This window comes from Silurus meridionalis, chromosome 26 (assembly GCF_014805685.1).
Source record: "Silurus meridionalis isolate SWU-2019-XX chromosome 26, ASM1480568v1, whole genome shotgun sequence".
Lineage (NCBI taxonomy): Eukaryota > Metazoa > Chordata > Actinopteri > Siluriformes > Siluridae > Silurus > Silurus meridionalis.
The window spans coordinates 849,848-861,291 of record NC_060909.1 but is presented as its reverse complement, the minus strand read 5'-3'; the positions used below and the strand labels follow the sequence as shown (position 1 = coordinate 861,291).

The following is an 11,444-nucleotide window of genomic DNA, read 5'->3' as shown; positions in this document are numbered from 1 at the left end:
ATAACTTCATATTAACATATTAATACAAAATCATTTCAGATGTTCTTCTCTAATGAATGTATCCAGGCTGAAGATCCACCATGTAGAACACAAGCAGAGAAAAGATGATGATGATGATCAGGTGATCAGGAATGTGTCTGTTCTCAGTGCCACACTCGTTTTTATCTTCAGGAACTAGTCTACATCTGTGATGTGAGACACAGGAAATGATACACCAGTGGGAGATTAAAAAAATCACGCAATGACATGAAACAGGTTGCAGTGAGAAGAAGAAATATTGATGATGTCACCAAATGAAAGTAAAACCCCCAGAAAAATCCACTTAAATACAATAAAGTAACCAATCATCTGTGACCAGTATTTTCTATGTCGATGGCTTTCTCCTGTTTCTCGAGCGCGTTCTCTCAGCACCGCTGCTGCTACGTGAATATGACACGTCACAGCACTACAGAGACGGAGGCGTGTCCTGAGAGTCACATAGAATACAGATTAACATGGCAGAGGTAGAGTTGCATCTTTCTGGAGACACAACAGGAAAAGAAACCGATGACTGGTTATGGGTTTTTTGTGCAACGATCCGTTGCTGTCCAGGTGTATAAAGTTCCAGTCAACAACTACGATGAATACACATTAAATATCAGATGTTGTACCCAGATTAGTAAAAAGGTCTATCATTGGCATGCTGGTGGTGTCCACGGGTGGGTCAGCATGGGTTCTCTGATCGCTCTGCAGCTCTATACGCTCCAAACTAAGACTTTCAACTAAACTTTTTCTCCAATTCACCAGTGAGCCTCAAGCACCTATAACTGTCACAGGTTCACTGGTTGGGTCAGGTACAGGGTTTCCTGCCCATTTTCCCCACCAGATGTCGCCAGAGTGTTCAGAGTGTTCTTTGTCAGCTCCTGGTGCTTCCACCTGTATCCCATAAGACCCGTGTGTATCAAGTTTCTCTTTTGGCATGTTTCTTGCTTGTTTGTTTGTTTGTTTGTTGTTTCGTTTGTGGTCTGTTTCCCCTGTTTTCTGTCGTTTCTCGAGTTGGCTGGTGTTTGTTGATTTTTTTTTTAAAAAAGACTAAGATTGTGGACACCTGAGTAGAAGATTGGGATGTTCTCCTTTGCTGTTATAACAGTCACTCTCCTGGGAAGATGTTCTACTAGATTTTTAAATTGTGGGTGTTCAGATTTTATTTTTGTGGATCAGCTGTGTGTGTGTGTGTGTGTGTGTGTGTGTGTGTGTGTGTGTGATCCATCCATCCTAATGATTTGTCTCTCAGTTCTGCGAACTTAGTTTCATGATTCTGAAGAAATCTTGAGGGCTTCTCTGATTATCTAACGCATTTCCACACATAACACCTGAGGTGTGGAGCATGTGACCTGCCATATGAAACTGTACTGTACGAGGAATCATCATGTTTTCACCTTCCCTTTTCCTCAGAACGTTCTCATGGCCCGGGAGCAAGTCATTCCTCCACGTGCTGGTGGATCTCTGGATTAAACGGATTAACAGTGGGAACGATGTCGTTTACCTTCAGCTGTTTATTATTATTTGGATATAAACGACCAGTAGATTGTTAGTGTTTGTGAGTTGACCAGTGAACTGATGGCTTCATTTATCCGATAATTTACAGACAAGAAAAATCACATGTACATCAGATACTACAGACCCCAAACCCCAAACCCCTGTCAGATTCCACCTATAGTCAGTAACATCGAATCATCACTCGTGTGGATTATCACGCCTGTTCTATTTCCACGAGAACTCCGTCACAGTCTTTAGGATGGAGGAACATCACAGGTTTGCCATGAGCTCCAATCCGAGGTTCAGGAGAAAGCAGTCGGATATTTTTTGCCTTCAGATCCGCTATTGCTGAATGGATATCGTCCACCTTCAAACACAAAGCATCGGATAATCTGATCAAACAAACAGTAAAACAAATATTTATTTATTTACTGAAATCTTTTACAGTCTACTCCATTATCACACAGACCAATAGGAGATCCCACTGCAGAAAAGTTCTGTTTCTATGCAACAAACTCTGTAAAAGGCAAAAAACCCAGAGAGAACTGGACAGTGAATGAGAAGAAGAAAGTTCTATGGAGTCAAAATGAAACATTTGTGTCTCCACCAGAAGAACATGTGTAAGCTAGAGAGAAGGAGAGAAGATGTGATCAGACTTCTCCACCCCCACACTCACACATGGAGGTGGAAGATTAATGGTTTGGGGTTGTTTTTTGGAGCAGGGAAAGTTCCAGATATTGAATGGAATCCTGAACCAACATGGCTCCCATTCCAGACTTCATCACCATGCAGTTCCGTCTGGACTGCGGCTCACTGGAAGCGACTTCACCGTACAACAAGACGATGAGGCGAAGCGACGAACACGTCCGAACTCTTATTTAGAAAGAGTTATTTATAGAGCAGACAGTCGTCTGGAGTGTTTATCTGTCATGGAATCGACCTGCCCAGTCACAGCACCTCATTCCTACTGAACTGCTCTGAGATGAACAAGAAAATCTCCTACTAGAGAAGAACATCTTTGGTGAGTTTTACAAAGTGTTTGAGCTAAATGTTTGGAGAAACGAAGTGTCCGGATGCTCAGTGTGTAAAGCTGTTCTTCATTTTAAGGGACGATTTTTCAGGGGAAATAAAGTAGAACATCTGAACATTTATAGATTTTTGTTTGGTCAAAGGAAATCTTGAAAGTGTTACATTACTGAGTTTGTTGCACAGAAACAAAAGGAACTTTTCACAGGTTTGGATGAACTTGTACCTGCTTTCTAACACATGTATAAATTACATGTTTCTTTCTGTGGCTTTAAATAAAAGCACCTATTAGCCCATTGTGCTACTATATTTTATTTAATCAGTAAATAAACCGAGATGTTGCACCATCACCATGCAGCTCACCTCAATACAGATGTGATGCATTCCTCCAGCTTTGTTCTTCTGCAGGAAGCCTGAAATGGGGCTCTTCTCTCCCAGAGGGTGCAGGAGCTCCAGCTTGGTGTTGCCGAGCTCCACGAACACTGTGTAAACCCCATGCTCAGGCAAAGGCACGGTATCGCTCACCTGGGCACCGAGCACATCCCGGTACAAAGCCGTCGCCTTCTCCAAGTCTGGTACAGCGATCGCAACATGGTTCAGTCGACCCAACTTCCATAAGGATGAAGAGAAGCTCTGACTGATGGGTAATGATGAAGACACAGCTCTTACTGACAGGGACTGGTGAGCAGAACACCTGGAGATACAGTTCACTGCAAAAAGGTGCTTATATAAGCAAGAATATCAGGGGCTGTATATAGATATATTTCTATTTTCCAATTAGGATCGTCATAATGTTACATTCAATGTATTTTTGTATATTCCATAATTCCAAAAACACTACATATTTTTTATGAAACAAAAAGTACCTCATGCTAATATATGTAAATATATATATATATATATATATATATATATATATATATACACACACACACACACACACTTCCTCTTCTCTTTACTGCTTTATATTTGCTGTAGTTTGTCTGTAGCCTCACTTTAGCATTTTATTGTACAAACTTTCCCTGACATCTGAACATGACAAATACAACATGATCTTGAAACAAACAGCACAGAATCCTGTTCAGATTCAGTTTAAAATAAATAAAAGTCGAAAAAACACCTGCAACAACACATATATACCAAATATAATATCTATTAAATACTGTTTTTATTGTTTTCCATCATGGTTTATGTCATTTACTACCAAACGTTTGCATTTATAGAATATTATAAAGATTTATACATATATATGACACGTGGACATTCTAAAACGTGAAAAACGTTAATGCGATAAAACAGCGTTTTTAAAAGACCAAATTTAACCAAAATGCTTGTCTGCACACAGTTTACTTTATTATTATTATTATTATGTTCACTGATTTTGTTCTGGTAAAAACGCCGTTTTATTTACTTTAAAATCCACTTTCATAAAAAATCGTTTCTTATTAAAAACATTGCGTTTGTTTACCTGCAACCTTCAGCCAGGAGGCCGCCATGTTTTCCGCGTTCAAAACCTGATAACTTTATTAAAATCTACCACAAACAAAAACGCAGCAACGTATTATTTCATGCAGAACAGGAACAACCCGCACAGTGTTGATTAATAAATCACAAACACGTCTATAATGTCACGATGTTTTCCGTATAAAACGTGTGAACGCTGTAATAATGCGCGTATTAGATGTCGCGATCGGTGCGGAACGATTCGAGTTCGCTTTTCGTTTCCGACGGGACGTTTTTAGCTGCGTGCACCTCGTCCCACTTCCGGGTTCCACGCGTGTGCAGGCATGGCGAGCGGCACTGTGGAGAAATGTTTACAGGATTTTAACAGCAGCACGGCGCAGCCAGATGTGTTCTTAAAGTAAGAAAATGTGGAATTGTGGAGGTTTATTATGATCATAATTATTATTTTAAACATTTGAAGTTATTAGGGACAAACTAAAACGCTTAACGTGAAAAAACACGCAACGTGGTTGAATGCAATAAAACAGCCTTTTTTAAAAGACTAAAATCAGTAAAATACATTAATAATAAAATGTACTGTTTACAGACAAACACACGAGTCCAGAACACGAAATTAACGCGTTTAATTACACGTGGGTTTTTTCTCCCATAGAAACAGTTCAGGAAGAAGATTAATGCTGCACAAAGAATCTAAAAAGAGCATGAAATTGTAATTTTGTACAAATATTCTATTATTCTTCTATTTATTTTGACCAACCGATCACACATTTTATACTTATTTATAGATTTATATCTGTTTATATACTGTACATAAATGTTCAATTAAAAAACTATATATATATAAAATATTCCTGCCGATATGTAAAAGATTAATTAGAAACAAATGACACCATTAGACTGGTTCACACATGAACATGAAACTATAATATATACTGTATAAATATATATATATATATATAATATAGTCTTATTATTTGATAAATCAAACTAATATATGTTCTGACTCCTTTAGCTTTGATTCTGCGATGTCATGTTTATTCCTGTCCAGAGCTGCAGTCATTTTTAAGATCTTGTATTGATGATTGGAGTTGATTGATGGAGTAACCTGCTCATTCAGTATATTCAGGTGGTCAGCTGACCTTATCTTTGGGCACTGTAACGTTGATGAACAGAGACCTGACCCACCGAAGAACCCCAGATCACAGCACTGCCCCCCCCCGAATCATTCAAGATTTACTTCCGACCACGAAGATGATGGTTCCTCACGATCCTTCCAGTATTTAATAATGCACTGGACATTTCTTAACTCAATTTGAGTAGTTTCAGCAAATCTCCTTAGATGTTTTCTTTGCTCTACACACACCCATAATTTGACCCTCCTGAAATAGATGAACATCTTTTTCACGATCACAGGACGTGTCTTCTGACATGGTTGTTTAAGAAATGAGAAGCTGCTCACTGCATCATTTACAGTTAAATAACTTGTTCATCAACATAATCGTCCATGCAGTAATGATCCAGTAGGGGGCGCTGATCTGTTTTCTCAGTTAAATCCAGGAGGAGATGTTTTACGACAGTCAGTGTAATAATTTGTGTAACTACAAAAGTGTTTGTTTGTTATCCTTCGGCTTACGTTTCTTAGATGCGACACATTTCCATGCAGCTGGTGAAGCTCCACGAGCTCCACGTTTTCTCTCTTTCTGCTCTCAGACTCTATAAATCTGAGATTCTCACTCTTGTCTGTTTCACTCCGTGACAGTGTGCAGGATGACCTGGCAGCGAACTTCACGTCCCTCACAAAGTCCCTGTATGACTTCCACAAATCATATGAACTGAAAGAATGGAAGGGGAGTCTGCTGGAGCAGCTGGTGGTGGAGAACTTCGACGAGGAACAGATCTGGCAGGAGCTGGAGCTGCAGAACGAGGCGGCACTCGCTCACTTTGAGAAGGAGGTGAGCGACGCGGTCGCGGACCACACGCTGACGCTTTTAGAAGAATCAGAACAGGAGGAAGATGAGGATAGTGAAGGAGATCAGGAGGAGGTGAATGAAGAGGAGGAGGAGGAGAATCATGAAGGCGACCAAAGAAAAAACGGACTATCTGATGAGGAGGAGGAGGATGAAGATGAGCTTGATGATGAGGACTCAGATATCGATTTTGATGTTGATAAATTAGAAAAACAATCCAAGCTAAAAAAGAAAGTGGAGACCACCAGACCCAAACTGAGGCCCGTCTCAGAAGTGGACGATCAGTTTTTTAAACTCTCAGACATGGAGGCTTTTCTGGATGATATGGACAAGAGAGAAGGGAAGAAACCTGTCGAGGAGGAAATCGATTATTTTCAGGACCTGCCCTCAGACGAGGACGAGACACTGGGGTTTGATAAACCTGCTGCACCAAAGAGGAAGGTGAGATGATCATCATGAAGATGCAGAGCTCACGACGGTTCTTCAAATGTGTATGAACTTTTTTGTGTCTTTTTTTTTTTTTTTAACAGATGAAAAGTTCCAGAAATGTAAAATACAAAGATTATTTTATGGATGAAGATCCTGTGCGACACGAGGAAGACGACGAGGAGGAAGAAGAAGAAGAAGAAGATCAGGAGGATGTGAGACATGAGGAAGAAGAAGAAGAAGAGGAAGAAGAAGATCAGGAGGATGATGAGGATGAAGATTCTCAGGAGTATGTGCACATCTTTGTGTGTTTTTTCTTTTTGGTCTCCATTAGGGTTTTATGCTGCAGTTGTTTGTGAGATGAAGCGTGAGTGACCTTGTGCTCTGTGCAGAGGAGACGCCGAGAACACAGACGCCAGACATGCCAAAAACGCCTCGCGTAAGGTGACCTTTGACCTCCCGAGTGAGAGTGAAGGAGAGGACGTGGAGGAGATTCTGGGTGGGAAGAATAAAAACGTAACCACGCCGAAAGGTTCCAAGTCGACGTTTGAGAAAAGGCAGGAAAAGGTACGTTCAAGTGAAGCAGCTTCTACATGGTGTGTGTGAAAGAAAACAGAACGTGTATATAAATGTTAATAATGAGATATAATATATACATTTTGGAGCAAAAGTCATGTAGTTGTTTCTCAGGTTCACATTCTGCAAAGTCAAAGTTCAAATATTATATTTAAGTTTATATAGTTTTTAATAGTTTTTCCGGGTTGTGTTATGCAGCACGAGAGCGGCCTCTAGAGGTGAACCACTGACGCCAACAGCTGTTTAAATAAAAAAAAAACATTAATTCACTTTGCATGTAACTGTTTTGATTTATGGAGACTGGAACTTTTTGTTTCCGTTTAGATCTAGATTTAGAGTCTTGTTTATAAAAATAAAAGTATTCAGGGCTCGGTTGAGGCGAATCGCTAACGACGTATTCACGTGTGTTTTAAGGTTGTGATATTGGTCTTACATTTAATTCTTAATGGTTTTAATTTTGATCCAGTATCTATTTTATGAACTACGGGTTGATTATTTATATATAAAATGCAGCTGCTGGTGTCATTAAAAGATCGAATCTCCAGGAAGTGACTTGTTGAGGTTTTTGGTGGGGATTCTGATCGTTTCATGAACATGTTTATTGTGTATAAATGATTATAATCAGTGAGCGAGTTGTTAATAGACGTGTGTGTTGAACGGTAAAACAGATGATGGAGAAGATCAGTGAGCTGGAGAAAGCGGCGCTGGTGGAGAAGCCGTGGCAGCTGACTGGAGAAGTGACGGCGCAGAGCCGCCCGGAGAACAGCATGCTGGAGGAGGATGTGGATTACGATCAATCATCCAGAGCGGGTGAGAGAGAGAGAGTGAAAGAGAGAGAGAGAGAGTAAGAGAGAGTAAGAGAGGGTGAGAGAATGAGTGAGAGAGAGAAAATGAGAGAGAGAAAGAATGAGTGAAGAGAGAGTAAGAGAGAGAGAGAATACACCAGATGTTAACGTTTCTTGATCTGATTGATTAATTGAGTGAATAATTGATTAATAGCTCCGGCGGTGACGGAGGAAACGACGCTGAGGCTTGAGGAAATCATCATACAGAGAATTAAAGACCAGGTTTGTGCAGCTCCAGTCTGCTTCTAATAAACCTGAACACTCAGTGATCAGTGGCTCACCATCGCTCTGTTACACCGCGTGTGTGCGTGTGTGTGCGCGCGTGTGCGTGCGTGTGTGCGTGTGTGTGTGTGTTAGGCCTGGGACGATGTGGTGAGGAAGGAGAAGCCGAAGGAGGAGGCGTTCGAGTATAAGAAAAGGTTGACTCTGGACCATGAGAAGAGCAAACTCAGTCTGGCTGAAGTGTACGAGCAGGAGTACATCAAGCAGAACCAGGTGAGATCTTCAACATGCAAATTACAGACCTGAGCATTTACACATCAAACCTAAATGCTGTTGGGAGAAGCTTATAGCTCCGCCCCCTCAGGAGGCTGTAGTTCACCTTTCAGGTGCAAACTATTATACAGTTATCAGTCTTCTAAATCTGATGATGTTCTTGTTCTTCTTGTTCTGTGCTGAAATGATTCTTGTTGTTTTCTGGGTTTCAGGAAAAGACGGAGGAGGAAAATCCGGCTCATGTAGAAATCCAGAACTTTATGGACTCTCTCTTTCTTAAACTGGACGCCCTTTCAAACTTCCACTTCACTCCGAAACCTGTAAGAGCCTCGGCACGCAGAACGACCTTCTCTGACCTTGTGAAGTTTCTTGTTCACATTGTTGATTTTTGTTTTGTGTTTTTTAATGAAAGCATATTCCTGAGGTGAAGATCATCTCCAACCTGCCCTCCATCACCATGGAGGAAGTGGCTCCAGTCAGCGTCAGCGACGCCACGCTTCTGGCTCCTGAGGAGGTCAAGGTTGGTGCTCTTCACGGCTTCTTCTCGATCATTAAATTAAAAGTCCACCTGGTTCCTCAGGAGCAGATCATTCGAATCTTTTGGAAAGATTGTTTTTTATTTCATCTGTAACTCTGATCCTTCAGGAGAAGAACAAAGCCGGACACGTCCTCGGAGACTCAGAGAAAACGAGCACCGATAAGAAACGGGAGCGACGCAAGAAGAAGAAGCTGAAGCGGTTGAAGATCCAGGAGCGTGAGAAGAACAAGAAGCTTAAAGAAGCTGCGAGCGAAGGAAAGAGCAAGAAAACGTCGAAGGCTCACGTGGAAGAGACGCTCAGGAAGCTCACTAAAGGAGGGAAAGCTAAAGTTCTCACGGTCAGTGCTTTCTTTTCTTTTCTTTATTTTATATAACGTTACTGATGTGAGGTGTGTGTGAGGTAAAAGCTGAGCAGATCATCAACTCCATGCAGGTGTAAAAGGGTTTATGTTGAGTTCTTTAGCAGGAGATCTTCCACTCCAACCCATGTAAAGCAGATCTTCATGCAGCTTTGTCCATCTGCCTCTGTCTATCGAAATCTGTCTGTCTCTCTCCATCGAAATCTGTCTGTCTGTCCATCCCATGTAAAGCAGATCTTCATGCAGCTGCTTTGTGCACAGGGACATGGTCATGCTGGAACAGGTTTTGGTCTCCTAGTTTAAGTGAATGAACAAATTAATGCTCCAGCATCCAGAGATGTCTGATACAGTGGTACTTTGTGGTAGCAGTTTAAAGAAGAGCCACATGTCTGGGGAAAGTCAGTTGTCCCAATACTTTTGGCTCACTGTCCCAAACGACACTAGAATTTGAACTAGAATGTGATTTATTTATAATAAATAGTGTAAACTTTTGTATTTTGATGTTTTCGGGTTGTTTCACTTCACAGGACGATGGGATGGACAAAGCGCTGCGCTCGTCTCAAGCCTTCTTCTCCCAACTTCAGGACCAAGTCCGGAGTCAGATCAAGGGCTCGAAGGATCAGGCTGCCAAAAAGAAGAAACAGAAAGAGATTTCTGCCAACAAGCTGAAGTTATAGAGGTCTAATCACGTGTGTGTGTGTCGTGTACAGTGTTGGAAAGTTGAACTGAGTTCGGATCTCATCGCGATCCGGTGTTTATATTAAAATGGTTTTGTGATATTTCAGGAAAAATCCTCGTTTGTTGTGTTCTGCTTCATTGCATCAGTTCAGCAACGATTTTCTTCTCATCAGTACAAAACAGGACGTGGAGGAGAAGCGAAAAAATGACACCTACCCATAATAATCACCTTATACGAGGGTCACGTATCGAATTATCTGATGATCCGTCATCTATGAACACGTGAGATTACGCTCATTTGACCACGAAGACGTGTTTCGGATTGAAGATAAATTGTATAAATATTACACATGATTACAGCAGACGTGCAGAACCACGTCTGACACGAGGAAGAAACCAGTCAGCTGAAGTGTCAAACCAAATGTTTTTAATTCACAAAGAAAATCAGAAGCATCGTTTTTTTGCAATGCGGCGAAACACGTGGGGTCACGCGGCACGGGGGGAAACGTCGCCGTGGCAGTTCATCTGAGGACATTTAGATGTACAGGAGCCCAAATAACCACCTTTTAGCTCACGGTGTAGCGTAGAGCAGCCTGAGAGAAACCTACACATCCACTCCTTATATATATATATTTATAGAAAGGCCACGATTTAAAGGAAAAAAGGCACAGGATTAGAATAAATAACCCTTCAGCTTCTTTACATAATCTGAATAAATATCAGGAAAAAAAACTAAAATGTTAAGATCAAGTCATTCGGCAACAGCGTCGAGTGCACTGCATTAGTGGTAAAATTCTAAAAAAAAAAATAATCACCTCTCAGTGTTTAATGGTTTTTGGGAAACGTGAATGTTCCTTTTGCTTCCATGCAACAAATTCAGTATAAAAACACAAGAATGTGACAGTGAATGAGTAGAAGAAAGTTCTGTGGATTAGACTCCCCACACAATCACACACACATGGAGGTGGAAGTTTAAGGGTTTTTGGAGCAGGGAATGTTCTGGAAAGTGAAAGGAATCCTGAACCAACATGGCTCCCATTCCACACTTTTCAACACCATGCAGTTCCGTCTGGACTCAATGAAAGCGACTTCACCGTCCAACAAGACGAACAAGAAACCGACTGGTGAAGAACATCTGGAGAACTGTCCAGGTGCTGAAAGTGTGTAAAGCTGTTCATGCTAAAGGAGGATTTTTATATATTTGTTTGATTAAAGTGTTCCATAGAAACAAAAGGAACATGCGTTTGTCTCTTAAACACCATAATAGACCCAGTTTCTAAACTTCTCACAGGCTCTGTATATTATTATTATTAAGATTTAGGATTATTGGGTGAAAAAGTACCATTTTAAACAATAAAAAGTTAAAATAAAAAAAGGTTTAGTCCAAATACATAAAATAGGGAAGGGTAAATACGTCCCAAAAGAAAAACAAAAATCACAATATTAATGTGCGATTGTTTCACAAACATTTCCACCAAATCATTTGTTAAAAAAAATTGCTATTCAACAGCAAAGTTTTTCGGAGAAATAACTAAAAAACCTACTGAAATTA

At 40.7% G+C, this 11,444-nt stretch overlaps 2 protein-coding genes across 2 annotated transcripts; one reads left to right on the top strand and one right to left on the bottom strand.

Moving 5' to 3' along the window:
- Window positions 1-1,517: 1,517 nt before the first annotated feature.
- Window positions 1,518-4,151, bottom strand: mcee (methylmalonyl CoA epimerase). Its single transcript, XM_046840575.1, has 3 exons — window positions 4,013-4,151; window positions 2,908-3,254; window positions 1,518-1,885 (listed from the first exon to the last, which is right to left on the bottom strand). Exons 1-3 carry the CDS (start codon window positions 4,038-4,040, stop codon window positions 1,733-1,735), a joined length of 528 nt encoding a protein of 175 aa, XP_046696531.1. The 5' UTR covers window positions 4,041-4,151; the 3' UTR covers window positions 1,518-1,732.
- A 121-nt stretch (window positions 4,152-4,272) lies between these two features.
- On the top strand, window positions 4,273-10,005 carry mphosph10 (M-phase phosphoprotein 10 (U3 small nucleolar ribonucleoprotein)). The gene is made up of 11 exons (XM_046840574.1): window positions 4,273-4,405; window positions 5,768-6,416; window positions 6,506-6,690; window positions 6,794-6,968; window positions 7,646-7,787; window positions 7,977-8,044; window positions 8,180-8,317; window positions 8,530-8,637; window positions 8,730-8,837; window positions 8,963-9,193; window positions 9,742-10,005. The coding sequence occupies exons 1-11, from the start codon at window positions 4,332-4,334 to the stop codon at window positions 9,889-9,891; spliced, it is 2,028 nt and encodes a 675-aa protein (XP_046696530.1). The 5' UTR covers window positions 4,273-4,331; the 3' UTR covers window positions 9,892-10,005.
- The last annotated feature ends 1,439 nt before the right edge of the window (window positions 10,006-11,444 follow it).